This window comes from Morone saxatilis, unplaced genomic scaffold, assembly GCF_004916995.1.
Source record: "Morone saxatilis isolate NCDOM2014 unplaced genomic scaffold, NCSU_SB_2.0 Contig1, whole genome shotgun sequence".
In the NCBI taxonomy this organism is placed as follows: domain Eukaryota; kingdom Metazoa; phylum Chordata; class Actinopteri; family Moronidae; genus Morone; species Morone saxatilis.
Genome location: NW_023339651.1, coordinates 1,614,674 through 1,631,459, shown reverse-complemented (window position 1 = coordinate 1,631,459; position 16,786 = coordinate 1,614,674). Strand labels below are relative to the sequence as shown.

At 45.1% G+C, this 16,786-nt stretch overlaps 2 protein-coding genes across 3 annotated transcripts in view; both read left to right on the top strand.

Moving 5' to 3' along the window:
- Positions 1 to 2,165, top strand: part of rnf213b (ring finger protein 213b) — a 33,101-nt gene extending 30,936 nt beyond the window's left edge. Inside the window, exons 63-65 of the mRNA XM_035663779.1 lie at positions 575 to 664; positions 1,077 to 1,252; positions 1,773 to 2,165. Of these exons, the coding sequence (XP_035519672.1) occupies positions 575 to 664; positions 1,077 to 1,252; positions 1,773 to 1,911 (405 nt within the window). The 3' untranslated portion in view covers positions 1,912 to 2,165. The remainder of the gene's footprint in view (positions 1 to 574; positions 665 to 1,076; positions 1,253 to 1,772) is intronic.
- A 235-nt stretch (positions 2,166 to 2,400) lies between these two features.
- cep131 (centrosomal protein 131) overlaps positions 2,401 to 16,786 on the top strand; it is a gene marked incomplete in the record, with an annotated part of 15,218 nt that continues 832 nt past the window's right edge. Inside the window, 28 exon segments of one of the 2 annotated variants that reach the window (XM_035661307.1) lie at positions 2,401 to 2,533; positions 3,499 to 3,695; positions 3,870 to 3,964; positions 5,447 to 5,558; positions 5,783 to 5,910; positions 6,333 to 6,437; positions 6,661 to 6,840; positions 6,958 to 7,075; positions 7,197 to 7,313; positions 7,787 to 7,979; positions 8,218 to 8,312; positions 8,407 to 8,538; positions 8,647 to 8,839; positions 9,012 to 9,109; positions 9,206 to 9,385; positions 9,501 to 9,692; positions 9,954 to 10,091; positions 10,208 to 10,333; positions 10,421 to 10,537; positions 10,788 to 10,817; positions 11,257 to 11,359; positions 12,323 to 12,524; positions 13,008 to 13,115; positions 13,788 to 13,905; positions 14,044 to 14,118; positions 14,638 to 14,780; positions 15,051 to 15,228; positions 15,448 to 15,644. In XM_035661307.1, the coding sequence (XP_035517200.1) occupies positions 3,510 to 3,695; positions 3,870 to 3,964; positions 5,447 to 5,558; positions 5,783 to 5,910; positions 6,333 to 6,437; positions 6,661 to 6,840; positions 6,958 to 7,075; positions 7,197 to 7,313; positions 7,787 to 7,979; positions 8,218 to 8,312; positions 8,407 to 8,538; positions 8,647 to 8,839; positions 9,012 to 9,109; positions 9,206 to 9,385; positions 9,501 to 9,692; positions 9,954 to 10,091; positions 10,208 to 10,333; positions 10,421 to 10,537; positions 10,788 to 10,817; positions 11,257 to 11,359; positions 12,323 to 12,524; positions 13,008 to 13,115; positions 13,788 to 13,905; positions 14,044 to 14,118; positions 14,638 to 14,780; positions 15,051 to 15,228; positions 15,448 to 15,644 (3,659 nt within the window). 2 annotated transcript variants of the gene reach the window in all.

Here is a 16,786-nt window from a genome sequence, read left to right as displayed (position 1 = left end):
ATATGAAAATCTATTAGCGGGCTATTAAAGCTTGCATGAATGAATCCATCACATTGAATAAGTTGAATTATTGCTGTGAACTTAATCTGCAATACCACGCAACAATAATGTGACACTGACAGTGCAGACCTTGTGATCTTCACTGTGGTGGATTACACAGGTCAAGCAAGTTTAGCAGGTTCCATACAGAAATAACTGATAAACCAGAGTCATATAGTCATGAATGCATCCTGGTTTATGGTTCTTTAATGTATTAGTCTACACACTTGTTGTCTCTTGTGTAATTGTGATTGATTTTTATGTATTTTAAAGGCCCATTGAGGGATGCATTGCAAATTAACTTAGACTATAAATGTTGTGGTGTGTTTATGCTACAGAGTTGTCCCTGTACAAATAAACAATTAAATAAATAACTAAATAAAATAGAAACAATACATGAAAAACACTTCTGATCTGATCTGATGTAAAGTATACATGAGCGGTAATTCAGGAGCTAAAGCTTGCAAAAAAACCCACACTGGTATGCTGTTTTTTTTTTTAAAGATTAAACTTCCCTGTTTCATTTTCATTTTAGGCTCTTGGAGAGAGCAAACTGGAGCACAGCACATTCACCTGGCAGCTCCTGACTTGTTGGAAATCGGAGCTTATGCTGAACAGAAATCAAGTAAGTATTAAAAAAAGCATAAACCTCCAGGGATTTACTGGATGAGGCAGGGGGAAAATATAAAAATACAATTATAACATAGAATAGCCCAAATTTTCAGCCACAACAACAGCCCCCTTTTAAGACTTAAAAACACAAAATCCATGAGAGATACTCCACAACCACATCATTTGTGTTTGACTCCTTATTTTCCTCTGCTGGCTGCCAGTGACTGACCCCAAACACCACAGAGAGTTAAACTTTCTGGGCTGTAATCCGTTGAAAGTGTGCCGTCTCACACGGCAGGCGCCCAGAGTTTGACCCCAATAAAACCTGTATTTGTGGAACTGCACTGCAGTCTCTGCACTCACAGCACTTTGTTGTTGTTATCACGTCACACTTTAATTACACCTAATTGATGATCACGTTTCAGGACCCGTTTCCGAGTCTGCCCTCAGAGTTCCAGCAGAAGCTCTCTGAGGAGGAGAGGAAGGAGCTGAAGGTCTTCCTCGCTGTCACAGACGTGGACGCTTTCTCTCTGGAGCTGCATGAAATTCTGCTGCTGAAGAAGAGCAACGCCGTGCCCGATTTGTACCTACCACAATGGGAGTAAGCTCAAGCCATTTGTATTCCACCCCCACTGTAGTGAAAACACAACCAATTTACCATTTGTGAGTTTAGTTTTTGTAGGAGGTGATGCACCAAATGGTAAAACATTTGCATTATTGACATTCATCCCCACGTTTACCCAAGAGGTGTTTTTAGGAGGAAGAATTTATTAAAAGCTCATGAATGTAAGAAGTGTGCCTATTGTCAGTTCAAAGATTACCACCCTAGTCTAAAGGAATCCATTGATCCTAGACAGCTTTAATCAGAGTAAAGTGTGGAGGTCTCACCCGGGGACTCTCCCTTGGGATTTTGAGCCTATTGACATCCAGGACCAGAGCGTGACCCCTCCAGGCAGCCATCTGTCAGGGGAAAGGAGCTTAAGCTGTATCCCCTCAGCCGCAGGTCATTTCTGTTGAGGCAGCAGCTGGGCAGGGAAGTGAATAGGAATGTTTGTGGTGAAAACAATGGATGCAGTGCTAACAGTTGGTTTCTTCATGCCCTCCCTCCCCACTGTCTCCAGCATCAAGTCCACCTTGGAGATCCATTTGGAGCAGAAAGGCCTTCCACCTCCGCTGGGGCTCGAGTCTCTATCGGAGGACATCACCCTCGGGCAGGGGGCTGACGTGTGGAGGGCCGCTGTAGAGTTTAAAAGGAGATAAATTCTGATTACGCACAGCTGAATTAGTTCAAATCTGTCATGTGATTCTTGTTGTTATTGATATATCGCCTATGGGACATCTGTTGATTAATTAATTCCATATGATAAGTCACAATATGCCTTTCTGTAAATATTATCAGTGTGTTTGAAATGCCTTTAAATGAGAGAGAAAGTGATTTGTATTAATTATGTTATGTTTAATCTGTCACGGAGGTGTCAGGGAACAATTAATAAATGATTAATGAATGAACTGGAGCTTTGTTTTGTGTGGAAGTACATTTTTCCAAACGCTCATAAGTTGGAAAAAATAAAGTCCCTTTGCCATCACACCTCCCTGTGCAAAGTCAACCAAACCGTTGTTTTCTGGCCACGCCCCTTGGAATCCAAACACGGTTGACGGACAGCTCCGGCCAGCCAATCAGACGCACGGATAAAGAAACAACGTTCCCTCTCGACCAATCACAGACGGCGAGAGGCGGAGATTGTCTGTGTTGTTACCACAGAGATGATGTTACGCGTTATTTGGTTCCCAGTGTTTGTCCACTGAGTCAACGGAGGACTTTCAGATTATTGAAAACTAAACCACTGCAGCTGATCAACGATGGTGCCAGCCAGCTTTTAAAGTGAGTACTTATCGGGTTGTAAAGCAAACAGCATTTCTTTCTGTCTTTTTAGTGGTGGGAGGGGGGGTTGATGGGAGAAAGACGTTGACTCTTTCTGTTTTGACCAGACTTCATCTGAACGGGGTTTTTATTTTTTATTCCTCTTTTACAACCAACTCATTAACGCCTTTAAATAGAACCCGTTACTGTTAGCTGGCTCAGGCGAAGCGGTGATTTACGAACAAATCAGTGTACGTGAACGTGTCGTGGTGACATCACTTGTCCCAGTCAGCGAGGTAACGTTGGTAACGTTCGCTCCCGTTACCGTTGGTAACGCGGTAATGACCGTTAGTTTACCGTAACAACAGTGTTATTATATTAACACAGCTAACGTCCGCTCCTGTTCGTGTGATTTAATGTTCATATAGCTTCAGTAATGTTCATTTATTTCATATTTAATATGATAAACATCCGTTAGAGCAGTGCTTACCTACCTGTTTCCTGACATGTGACTTATCTCTTGTGAAATATCGATCAGAGATGATTTTAGTGACATTTTATTCAATTCTCTGTCTGTATAATGTTATTTTAACAATAATACACACTTAAACTCGGTGTTTTCCTCTCCCTGATACTTCTACCATTCTTCTGTCAGCTCTTTGGTTGGACCTTTATAAAGCAGGCTGTTAATCAGAGTGAAGTCTGTGAATATATCCTCAAAGTTTAGATCTTAAATAATATCTAAGGTTGTTGAAGCACAGAGCTGCACCTGTTAGTTACTCGTGTGTACTTTGATTTCAGCTCATTGTCTTTGTAAAGAGTAAAAATAGTGAGTGGTTTTGTTGTTGGTAACCCTGGGAGACAAAACAGTCCGGGGAGAGCGGCTGTTACTTCCTCTGTTGTTGTGGTTGTGCCGGCTAAATCTCTCGGCAAATTGCACGTGTGGCCTATTGTGTGTTATATCCAAGCCTGTTGCACTCTTGCAGCTCTCCAGAGGATGCATACGACACGCAGCCCTTCGTCCATCCCGACAGCTGTCTCCGGAGACGCCTTGGACCTCAGCTTGTCAGGCTCCCAGCTTTCTATGTCCAAAAGACCCAGCAGCGCGTCACCTGGGAAGTACTTCTCCCGCTCCGTGTCGGTTTCTGTGGCCAGTGACAGCAGAGGAAAACGCAACACCCTGGTGAGTAACTGCGCTGCCGTGTGTGTGTGTGTGCTTTTGTTCTGGAGCTGCGGATTGTTTGTGAGTTATAAGATAATGTGTTCAAGATGCAGGACTGAGGCTGTCTCCCGGTGTGCGCTGTCTGCAGACAACAGAGCTCAATCATTCATTAACGTTACCTTTTTAAATCCACAGAGCGACGCTTGCTTCGGTAGCTCCCGCTCCATCAAGAACCTGAGGCGGTCCAACAGCACCACTCAGGTTAATCAGCAGGCCAACATCAGTTTAAGGTACACACACACACACACACACACACACTGTAACTGTTTATGCTTGTAACACATTTCATTTCTCTCACGTCTCTGAGCTTATTTTCCTCGCTCCTTATCACTGACATTGACACACTGAACTGCATACAGTACAGTGTGTGCTGTAACACGTACTTTCACAAAGCCTCAGGGCAAACTTGCTCTTTAACATTCAATTAGATCCTCAAATTAACCTTTATAGCGACATGCATGCCCCTGAAAAAGGAAGGCCATGTTTTTTGGAAGTGACAGAAAGGAATGTGTGTGTTTGAGATAGCGTGTGTCAGTCTGACGCTCTCGTGTAAGCAGGAACGATCTCTGGAGTTACGCCGGCTCGCGTGGAGCCAGAGTGCTCCTCTTCAGCGAGCAACAGCTGGCAGCCCTGGAGCTCCAGCAGTTCGGACAATGGGAACTGTGGTGCGGCGGCTCCTGCATGATAAAGAGTAGAGGGAAGCTGGGCGGCTGTTGCTAGGGTCGCGGGGTGCAGGGACTTGCTTTGTCCCAGGTTAGAGGGGGAGGGCCAGGACCTGGAGGTCAGGTTACCCCTCCCTCCACCAGGAGCCAGTGAAAGGAGAAGTGTGTGTGCGCGCTCTTCTTCTATTGTCCGGCAGCTGCCGCCACCCCACCTCCCCCCGCTGCCTCCGAGGGTGCAGAGCAGAGGGGCTTTAAATTTTAAGACATTCTAAATACCCCCTCCGAGTCTTTCAGGGCAGTCAGTGGGGTCACTCACCACCCCTCTCCCCCTCTGCTGCTTCCTCCCCTCCGTGCATCACTCTCTTGTAAAGCAGAAAGCAGAGGAATGTGCTGCCTGAATAGTGCTGTCAGATTGCTTTTCATTGGGCCAGCTGGCTTCACCCCCCCGAAGATACACACTCACACGCTCATTTATAAACGTACCCAGACAGAAACACCCTGCACAGCACAGATAGCAGCAGAGGCCGGGCCAGACGGGAGGTCACCCTGCATCTGTGCCCCCCGATGGAGGCGCTGCTGCTGTGTGACGCTATTTGAAGGACGAATGCCATTGGGATCAACACACGCATTTACATGGACTCCATAACGGAGTTCCCCCCAGCAGACGGTCAGCTGCTACATACTGAATTCCAGCACTTGGGGCGGGGGACAGGAGAACGGGGACGAGTCCCATTTCTGCAGCTGTCATTACAACATTTAATCACAAAAGCCACCACTAAAAGCATGACTCAAGGTCCCTGCTTTGTGTGCGTTGGTTAATTGTGTGTTGCCCAATGCTAAGCCCTTGCCCCCCCCCCCCACATGAGGACAGATTTGAAATAATATTCTTGGCTTGCAGCTACCACGTCAGCCTTTTAAAGAGTCACTGCACCCAAATGGCAAAAAAATAAATGTGTTTCCACCCTACTAGTGGCATTTATCCATGCACATAGACCGTTTAGTTTAGGCAAAAGGTGTCTAACGTGAGGCTGGCTTGTGTGTGTTTCCCAGTCAGGACCCGAGCGAGGACTACCTGTCCCTGTTTGACAGCAGCTCCGATGGACGCAAGAAGCTGGCCAGCCTCAGCAAGGCCTCACCAGACAGAACCACGTGGAACATCCTGGTATTTGTTCACTTTTTGATATTTGATATCCATCCTGATCACCACATTATCTATGCCGAGCAGCTAAAAGGCATTGCCAATACCAGAAAGACAGCTTTACTAAAGTTTACCAAGCTAACCAAGAGTGTTCCCTCCTTTCTTAACATGAAAACGATATCAGTTTTAAGGGTGTCAGATTGTACAGTAGTTCAGGGCGTAACAAGTGTATGTTTCCCTTCCTTCAGGACGACCAGCCCAGAGTTTTCCCCCCACACTCGAGCTCCCGCAGCACCGGCAGCGTGGACTCTCCCACCAGCCTGAAGAAAAGAGAGCCTGGCATCGCCCTGGCTGCCACTTTCACTGCCAACAACAGGTGGGCAGCGTCTCTGACACACAATACACAGACACGCACACAATAGTCCATGTAGAGCAGGGAGAAGCTAACAGCCCTGTGACTACTTGCACTGCAGCATTCTGGATCTCTACCTGCTTCTCATGTTTCCTACCTGTTGATCATGGCCGCTGATACTGCCTCTAGGAATTCCACCCACACACTGAGACGTTTTCTTCTGAGAAAATTGTCCCAAAAAAAAAAGAACAGTGTGGGCTGAGTTTGCTGTGAAGTAAAAGCACGTACAGTATCAGTTACTGTGATGCCTTGGAGGCGATGGAGTGAAAAAAGGTGGCAGCGGTATTCTAAATACTTCACACAAATGCCAACACATGAGCTTTGCCTGGTTTGTAAGTCAGTAATATCTCCTGGAGAGTGTCATTGTCCCGTTTTGTTTTTCTCAGGAGCAACAAGGGAGCCGTGGGGAACTCTGTCACCACCATCTTACACAACAACTACTCTGAGAAACCGCTCACACCGAAGAGCTCCAACCAGAAGCCGTCGTTTAAGTATGTCCTGAAATCAACATGCTTGCGTGCCTGACATGAGTTTGGAGATTTTTATGGCCAGTGAATCAGGCTGATACTGGCCATAAAGAAAAAAATGTTTGCTATCAGCCAGTTAGAGTTGGCTGCCTCCAAAATAATGAGTATCATGTGGTCATGCTTTTTTCTAATGCTTAAGGACCTTGTGTGAGGTTTCTCAGAATTTCCAATCATATTTTCCTTTCAGCAACATCCTGAAGGCCACAGCCAACGATGAGGTGTCGCTCGAGAACGGCTCCCTGACAAAGTCCCAGAAGAATTTCTCTTCAGTTTCCTCCACCTCAAACAACAGATCCCCAGTGTCGGCCCAGCGCGGCAGTCCTGTCCTGTCTCGGAGGAGGGAGGTCACTGAGGAGGAGGCCGAGAGGTCAGAACCGCCAGACTGTTTCAGAGGCTTCAGATTCACAGGGTTGCCTCCACAGTGTTTGGTAATTCTTCTGTCAGCTGTCCTGTGACTCATAGCAGTTCCTTTGTGTATTTGAAGGTTTATTCAGCAGGTGAACCAGGCAGCAGTCACTATCCAGCGCTGGTACAGACGCCATGCTCAGAGACGACACACTAACCAGGCAGCGCTCAAACGCATCCTTGCCAACAAAAGAAAGGTATCCCTCCATCCCCAGGCTGCTTTACTCCTTCGTCTATTGTTCTCCATCATCTTAACTGCTTTTATCCACCTCTTTCTATTGCTACTGTGTTAACACTCTCTGTGTCTTCTCCTTCTAGGAGTGGGAGGAGAGAACAGAGGAGGACAGTCACCTGGAGACGCAGCAGAAAAAGGACGAAGACAGGAAACGGATTCGTGAGGAGAAAGCTCGTCTCGCCCGCCTCGCTGCCATCCAGGTGCCCACCTCTGGTTTACACCTAGTGGTTTTAGTATTGCAGTTTTATAAAGCTGGGAGGCTTGTGAGAGAAATATTTAAAAAAGAATACTCACAGCTGATGCAGGAGATCTTTACTAAACTACTAGATAAATGTCCATATCTTTAAAGTCATGTCTCAAGCATGTAAACAGACTTTCTGTTAAAGTTCTAGTCTCCAAGTGGAGATTCTCCGGTCTCAATCTGTCAGTTAGTTGTCAATAGTTCTCAGACCCAAGTTAAAAGACAAGACAATCCTTACATCAGAAGAACCGAGCTAAAACCCACATGTTGAGTAAATGCTAGAGCTAAAACCAGTGACCTATATTTGGAACCAAATCTACTTTATTAGATCATGCACTTGAAACTATACTTTATGACTCTTTGTGGATGCTTTCCATGGATTATAGTGGCTAACAACATAGTCCTGTGTCTCCCCCTGGTGTCCTTTTACAGGAGCTGCAGCAGAAAAGAGCCCGGCAGGTTGCAGAGGCTCAGCATGCTGCTGAGGTGGAGCAGGAGAGCCTGAGACAGACTGGTGTGGTTGGTCGCAAGAAACCGCCCAAGATTTCTCCCACCAACAGAAGTCCAGCCTCACCGAGCAACAACAACCCCATGTCCCCCACAGACGTCAAAGCTAAGAACACAGGTCCGTATTTCTCTGCTCTGGGTTCTTTTACCTTCAGATACACCATCTTTGGGAATCACCTGAAACTACTAGAGAAAGATTACTTCACATATAAACATATTCTGCAGTATAAAGTCTATTGTCCTGATAGTTCTTGTGATCCTAGCTGTAGCTGTGATATCTAATGGTTGCTGAAGAACGTGGATAAAGTAATAAGATTGTTTTGTTATAAATGTATTGATTAGTTTTGTTTCCACAGATTCCAATTTGAATGTTGTGGCTGACTTAGGTGAGCTGAGTTTCAGAGCCATTTCCCCAGCTTTGTCCAATCACAGAGGCTCTCAGTGTTCCCAGGTAGATAACTCTGCACGCTCACAGCTTAGCTCTCCACTTTCTATCGCTCCCTTTCTCCTGATCTCTAACAAATCCTCTCTGTTTTTCCTTGTAGGATCACGAAGACGGAGCAGATGTAGACATTTCCCTGGAGCAGCAGCAGCATCAGGAGAATGACAGGAAACTGATTCGTAAGGAGAAAGCTCGTCTGGCCCGCCTCGCCGCCACCCAGGCGAACACATCTGATGTACGTATTGTAAACCCTAACTCAAGGTTAAAGCCATTTTTTTTCACACACTGAGTTGGGTTTATGACTCCTGATTGTCTACTGTCTCCCCCTGGTGGTGCGGTACAGGAGCTGCAGCAGAAAAGGGCCCAGCGTGTTGCAGAGGCACAGCATGCAGCTGGGGTGGACCCAGAAAACACGAGACAGACTGGTGTGGTAGGGCGCAAGAAACCAGCCAAAATTTATCCGATGAACAAATGTCCGGCCTCACCGAGCAACAACAGCCCGATGTCACCCACAGACGTCAAAGCTAAAAACACAGGTCTCGATGTCTCTGTAGCATTATAACATGACGCTTACTCCTATTGTGCAACGTGAGCCTTAGTGAGCACCAAAATCATCTTATATCCAGTTAAGGATGCTAAAAAAAGTGGCATTTTAAACATGGAAAATAGAGTATGTGTAATAACTGTAATGGTCAATTGTTTCCACAGACTCCAATTTGAACATTGTGGCTGATTTAGGTGAGCTCACCAGCTTCAGAGCCATCTCCCCAGCTTTGTCCAATTGCAGAGCTTCCCAGTGTTCCCAGGTAAATAACTGAACACTTTTCGACTGCACAGCTCAGTAATCCACCTGCAGTTCTTTTATTTGGTCCCATTATATATTTGTGTTCTCCGTGCTCCAGGAGATTCTGCAGAGGTCGGTGAGTGTGGAGGACCAGCGGCAGGGAGCTTTGTCCAGCAGGGCTCAGTCTAAAACCACCCTCAACGAGCTGCTAGACACCCTGAAGCTGTTAGAGGAGGAGCCAGAGAGGCTGTCAGAGCCAAAGTGCTACCGCAAAGAGAAATACGCCTGGATAGATGAGGTGAGACTTCCTCTTCATCACCTAAAGTAGTGAATTTATGTTTTTTTGTCCAGATTGAAACTATATTGATTAAATCATGCCGTGACTGTAATCTCCACTGTCTCTCTGATTAAAGGACGGAGACTCTAACTCTCTGACCACCGACAACCTGGAGCGTCACGGCCAGCTGAGCCACCACCCTGCGCTGCCAGACGGGGGCGCCCTGCTCTCCGAGGCCAAGCTGCAGAGCATCATGAGCTTCCTGGACGAGATGGAGAAGTCTGAACAGGAGAGACCACGCTCGGTTACTTCAGGCTCTCACAGAGAGGTCAGCATCTGAAGCACTACGAGGCTATGCTGTTGATTTCTTTGTCTGTTTTTATGACCAGTAGTAGTTTTGGGTCCCATTCCAACATCATTCTGCCTTTATATTTAGTTCAGATAGTATTGACATGCGAGTAGATATAATGATTGTGTGTTTTTCCATAAATAGTGAGTCTCAACTAGTCAATGTGCATTTAAATTTCCTCATTATTAACAAAATGCAAAAAGTCTGACGAATTGCTGAATGGTTCCTGTGTGATCTCAGGCTGTGTTGTCAGAGGAGGAGCTGGTTGGTGTCGAGCAGGCGTCCGCCACCGCTGCCGAAGTCACCGGCTCCATGATGAGAATCAAGCTGGAGCTGGAGGAGAAGAAACGCACCGTCAACATGCTGCAGACCGCACTGGTGGGGGAAATGCACACACAGTACAGTGCAGCACAGTTGTAATGTAGCTGTAGATTAGCTACAGATTAGCTGCTGTAAATGAGAATACCTAGACCTCTCCTCTCCCGTCCCATCAGGCCCAGCAGAGGGAGCTGACGGTGAGACATGTGAAGGAGACCGAGAAGGAGCTGAACAGGAACTTCCAGCTCCAGAAGGAACAATATGAATCCACCATCCAGAGACACCTCACATTCATTGATCAGGTAGGTACACACACACACAGATCTAATCCCAAACTTTTCCTCACGTTGTTTGCCCCGTGGGATTAAATATGTCCCGTCTTTCTTCAGCTGATCAACGATAAAAAGGCTTTGAGCGAGCGCTGTGAAGGAGTGGTGGGAGAACTGAAGCAGGTGGACCAAAAGTACACCAAGAAGATTGCACAAATGCAGGAGCAGCATGAAATGGTGAGAAGACCTAAACTATAATAATCTAAAGTTTCCATGATTTAAGAATTGGCATGTTCACTTCAAGTTTACACAAATAACTTCTGCCTCTCTGCTTCTGCTCTGCATCTTGTGTGATCATCTTTTAGAACTTGCTTTCTTGCAGTTCTGCTTTTGTCTAACTGTCTTTTCTCTGTTCCCTCTCTTCTTCTTCTTCACTGTCTTTCTCTGTCCTTGTCTGTATTTCTGTTTTTTTTTTCCTGGCTTTTAGGTGTGGCAAATTCTGGGTCCCTTGTGTGAGGTAACTTTTTTTTTCTCCTCTAACCCGGTCATCCTTGGCACGATCATCTCTCTCATTCTACCATTCCTTCTTCCTTTCATTTGTCTGTCCCTCACAACCTCTGTTGGACAGTCTGTCTGCATGTGAGTGTCCTCAGTCTTTTCTTATTTATATCTAGTGTTAGATGTAAAGTTCACATTGCTTTCTGTTATTAAGTTAATTGTCCTGCCCGGAATTAGTTTGAACCCTCCTCTTCCTCTTATGACGTTTATCAATTTACAGTTTGAGCTTGTAAAATGCACACCCCTTGAATTTATCACTGTTGTTATAACCATGTAAAAACTGAACCTCGAACCTACAAAGTACCTCTTTTGCTTTAAATAAGGCAAATACCCTGCTGCCACTTCACTGCGACACCAAACTGCCATAATTGACCCTCCTCCACCCCCTCCCTCCGCAGGAAATCAAGAAGTTAAAAGAGCTAATGAGTGCCACAGAGAAGATCCGTCGGGAGAAATGGATTGATGAGAAAACCAAGAAGATTAAAGAGATCACAGTCAAAGGTACAGTAAACAAAACCTCGGCTCGGAGCGGAAATCTGAGATTAAACATCTCTACCAAAGCCCTTTAAAGATCAGGAAAAAAAAAAAAAAGTGTGTAATGTAATCCTGGATAATTCTACCACAACTTTGGCATACGTGCAAAAATTTGGTTTAAAAAAACCCTGATAAACGTTGGTTGGTGCTGAAGACTACAAGTTTAAAAAAGGAAAAAAATATAGTGTGTAGCGTTAGAAAGAAGTGAGCTTATCAAGTTGCATTGTGGAGTCCCACCAGAGCCAGGTTTGCCAGGAAGAAGCATATGTGGAATAAGAAAGATGATACCAATGTTTTAATCTTTTTATTTATTTATTTATTTTTTATGATAAACCGGTGGAACACTCTTTTAATCAAACTGTTAGAAATGATGTTGGCTTCGATTACTGATCTATAACAAGTCTTTGGACATTTCCGCTGACGTGACTTTTTATTCACTGCTCATATTGGCTCTGCTCTGTAACGCCTCCGACCTTACAGCTGTATCTAGCTGTTGTTTTTTTTTACATTTTCTGTCTTTTTAAGAGCAGCATAAACAAAAGAGCTACAGTTCTGTGTCCAGAAACTTGCCATGTTCCACTGTTTCCTGCCTGTGTCGAGCTGATTCCATGAAAAGTCACAGCCAGTTGTCAGCCAGTGCTGATGAGGTGTTTGTACAGTCACAGGGCTCGAGAACCCAGAATTGTTTGTTATTCTTAACTCAGTGACCGCTGAGGTATATTTACTTGTGTTTTCACTGATATTCAGACCTAAAATAAACCTGCCTTACAGTAAATTGACTCATGAACATCCAGAATTATTATTTTATAAAAAAGAAACATGAATCATCCCATTATTTTATAGAGCAAGTTGATCCTGTGAGCTGTAAACATTTTGCAGGCCCTGACTAGCCACAGAAACGTGAACTGTTCTTCCTCCCTCCTCCCTCAGGACTGGAGCCAGAGATCCAGAAGCTGATTTCTAAGCACAAACAGGAGCTGAAGAAGCTGCGGACGCTCCACGAGGCGGAGCTGCTGCAGGCTGACGACCGGGCGGCCCAGCGCTACGTCCGCCAGTGTGAGGAGCTCCGCCAGCAGCTGGAGAGGGAGAAGGAGGAGCAGTGCCAGAGAGAGAGGGAACTAGCCAAACAGAGGTAGGCATGATACCTCACCATGACTCACACTGGCCTTCTATACAGGAGCACCATACACTACTATACTACGCTTCCTGTATTTTTTTCTTACGTTGTTTGATAACTGTGTATTTCATAGATACTATAGTGCACCAATAAACACCATAGATTTCAGCTTACTGGCTGTATGAATGAAACCTTAAAAACATCCAACCTCATACTCCTTGGACTGGAGGCTGAAAGAAACAAAAGAAGCAGCTTCAAGCAAAATCTCTTGCTAAACAAGCAGCCAGTGTGGAGCTGAATGCATTAAGAGATGGCCTTCAGTCTCAACAGTTTATTCAATGTGCTCGTCATGCCTATTTTTGGAAGCGCTGCAATCAGGCTGTCTGTACTGCAAGGCGAGAGAGACAGAGATTTAATTTTACTTTAATGCTGTACAGTACTGAGCACAGCCACATTCAGGTGTGTTTGTGTGTCTTTTTGTTTACGTGCGTGTGTCAGATATGAGAAGCAGCTTCAGGAGGAGGAGCTGTCCCTGCAGCAGCAGAGGAGGCGTCTCTACAAGGAGGTGGCAGATGAGAAAGAGAGGCTGGCTCAGCTGTCTTCAAGGTAAGGTCAAAGGTCACCTGTCTGTCTCTTTCAGCAGTGAAAATTTGAAGACATGAACCAGTCATTTTCCGAGCAAGAGACAACGCTGAATAAGAAGCTGAATCGGTGGAAAATAAAGAAAGGATGTTCTGGGTGTTCAGTCCAGTCCTAGTTTGGCATTACTAGCACACAACCTTGAAGACTCACTGAATGGGAGCAGCTTCCAGGTTAAAGATGTCTGTTACAGAGTAGAGGAACTGTTCCTTTAATCCCCATCCTGCTCCTGCTGAGTGTTTGTGCTTGTAAATCTGTCTCCCCTACAGTCCTGCAGGGGATATAAAACACATGTTGCCCTTATAGATCTTTTCCCTAAAAGAAAAATGCTATTATAGCTGCCTGGCTGTGAAACAAGTGACCTTTAGAAGATAGACTGAAATAAACTCTATTAAAGGCCATTAAAAGTAACAGGAACAGCAATGTTACATATGCATTTGGATGCATACTGTTTATCGGAACAGCACATTTTACATGTCAGGTTAAACCCCTGTAATAGCAGCCCTTCACCATTGAAGATGATCCTGTTTGTAGAGGAAATAGTACATAGAGAAAACTAATTGTTAGGTTCTATATGTATGTATATTGGGATTATTATGGTTCTCCTTTGTAAATGCTCTTCTTTGTGTTGTCTTATAGGCAGCGTGCTGAGCTGGAGGATCTGCGGAGGCAGCTGGAGGAGAACAGCTCTCTGGCTGGACGGGCCCTCAGAGAGGAGCTGGACAAGACCAGAGAGGAGCAGGAGAGGAGACACCAGGTGATGAGTGTAAACCGAGCAGAATAGCATCAGGATCATTAACTTGCTCTGTCTGTCTAGTATCTGCAACATCCTACAGAAATCTGAGGCAGTGAGCGGGACTGCAACTTGCTAACTGAGTGTTGTTTGTGTAACCAGCTTGAGATGAAGGCTTTACAAGAACGTTTGGACATCGAAAAGCAGACGTGGGAAGAAAACTACAAGAAAAAAGAGGTTTGTGACATTCTGTTATAAATATGTGCAAACACTTTGTTCTGTTGTGCTATATCAGCTCTAAAGCACTTCTTTTGTTCAGATAGACATCTAACAAACCACAGAATACCCTGTATTGTGCTCATAGAACCCTGTAGGCCTCTGGGTTGAGAGATTTTAAGTGCTTTGAGTGCAGCTGTCTCAAAAACAAGAGAAACCTTTTCCATTGTGCGTACTAGGCGTAGGCAGGTGGCACATTTCACTCTCTAGAGTGTAAACAACCTGTGCTTTCCAACTCTATTCATTGCAGTCTGTATGAAATCCTCAGGGTGTAGATGACATGTAATGAAGACAAACAGACTTAATGCGTCAGGAGTTGTTATGAAAATATGAACACAGTCAGTGATCTGGGAAATGGTGGGGATTAAACAAAAACAAATATATCTGAACCAGGTGTGTGGGCATTTCACGTATTTGTCCTTGTGTGTGCGGTCAGAAAGCAGCCAGGACAGAGAGCATGTGTGTTTTGTGTGTCCACAGGAAGTGTGGCTGCTGAGCCGTGAGCGCGAGCTCAAAGACGATCTGCGACGAGAACGCGACAAAGAGATCGAGCTCGCCATCTGGACGCTGGAGGAGGAGACGAGCAAGGACAAAGAGGAGTGTGAGAGGGCAGCTGACAACAGGTGTGTGTGTGTCTGTTATGAGTGAACCTAGCACCCTCTTTACACTGTGGTATGCTCTGGTTGCAAAACCTGCCACTTGGATGATCTCTTGGTTTTAATCTGACTCTTCACTGTTGTTGTGCAGCACCTGGAAATAGTTTTGGACGTGCACATTGTTCCTTTTTAGTCCTACTTGTTGCACAATTTCTCCTTTGTGCAAACAACAGCTTCACCAAATGTTACAGGTTAAGGTTTCTTTGAACTCCAACCACCAATTGACTCTGTTCTCAGGGTGAAGCGTGTGAGGGAGAAATACGAGGCTGAGCTGAGGGAGCTGGAGCGCTCCGAGAGGGCAGCCGTGGAGAAACAACAAGAGCTGAGGAAGCAGCAGATGGAGATGGAGGGAGAGCTGATTAGACTGCAGGCCTCGCTCAGACAGAAAGAACAGGAGACTGAAGACATCACTCAGGTAAGGAGCAAACCCCTGCCCTTCAATCATTGATAAAACCCTTGAGTCCCTTCTTTCATCTTTCTTCTGAAGGCCTCAAATTATACTTCTGACAGTCTGTTACTCTTCTCCTCTGTAAACTAGCAAGTAGAAAGTTGCCACAAACAGCATATGTGATGAAAAGTGTATACAATCCAATCCAAAAACAAACACAGATTCTATTTGAACTCGTCTATTCAGACCAGGGACAAGCTGGTGGATGAGCGCCGCAGCCTGGCAGAGGTGATAAGGCAGGAGTTTGCCGACCGGCTGGTGATGACGGAGGAGGAGAACCGCAGGTTGAAAGTGGAGGTGTCAGAAGTCCGAGCGAGGCTACGGCTGGAGGTGGAGCGGGTCTCCAGGGAGAAGGAAGAGGAGTTGGCTGAAGTCCACCAACGGTAAGGTGGAAGGGACAGAGGGATTAATAAGAGGATATGAATAAGAATTTTAATAACTAGTTTTATGATTGGATGTGTGTGTCCATCCACACAGTTTTCACCCCCTAATGGCAAATAAATCTGTGGAGGGGGGGGCAGCCACAAAACTCCACAAAACTATCTGTAAATGGCCATCGACAATCTGTTCCACGATGTAGGTCAGCGGACGTCTGTATTATTTAAGTATTGGTGGGGGCCGACTGGCTGCTTACAGTCTGTTTTGTTCAAGGTGTAAAAAAGGGATGTTGGCTAACATTTTAAACCCGCAGTTCAAAATGAATTAAAGGTGTTAACCTGAGCCCTCCACTGGGTGTCTGCCAGTTTCTAAAAGAAGAGAAATATGAGTAGAGGCTTGGTGCAATCCTGAAGATGACCTGATTACTGTCAATGTGAAATTCAATGGGGCACTTCCAGCTCCCTCAGCAGTGGATTATTATATGAGCAGATTACATGACATCTACATTATATGGCCAAAAGTATTTAGACGCCTGAATGTTGCACCGTATGTGATATTAAACATTTCACTCCAGAACCTCTGACACAAAGTTGGAACTGTCTAAAATATCATTGTATGATGTAATTGAATGTAATCAAAGCACAGGCACATGTTAGTCCGTCTCTCTTGGCTTCCCTACCGCCTTTAAAAAGGGTTTCGGTCATTTCCTAAAAGCTGGACGTTACTCACACAGGGAGAAATAGTGCATTTGTTGGGGACTATTTTCAGTGGCGGATTAATCCACATTTGGTGGAGGCAGCAGGTTAGTGTATGCGGGATTGTGTGTGTGTGTGTGTGTGTGTGTGTGTGTGTGTGTGTTGGTAATGGAACAGTGTGGCTTGCTGATGTGTTTTTAATAGTTTTTGGAACAAGAATGGAGCTGTATGGCACAGAGGAAGAAGATATATCAGGCTTTGATACACACACAGTGCTTATTAGTAGATACATTTATTATTGGTTTTGGTTTTGTGAACATGTAACAATTTGTAGCTTGTTTTTTTGTTTTTCTAGTATTTGTTTTAGTACCTCAAATCTCAAAGCAACTAATCTGAAAACAGAACACAGACTCTGAAACCAAACTCAGTTATTTGATCATTTATTGGCAAAA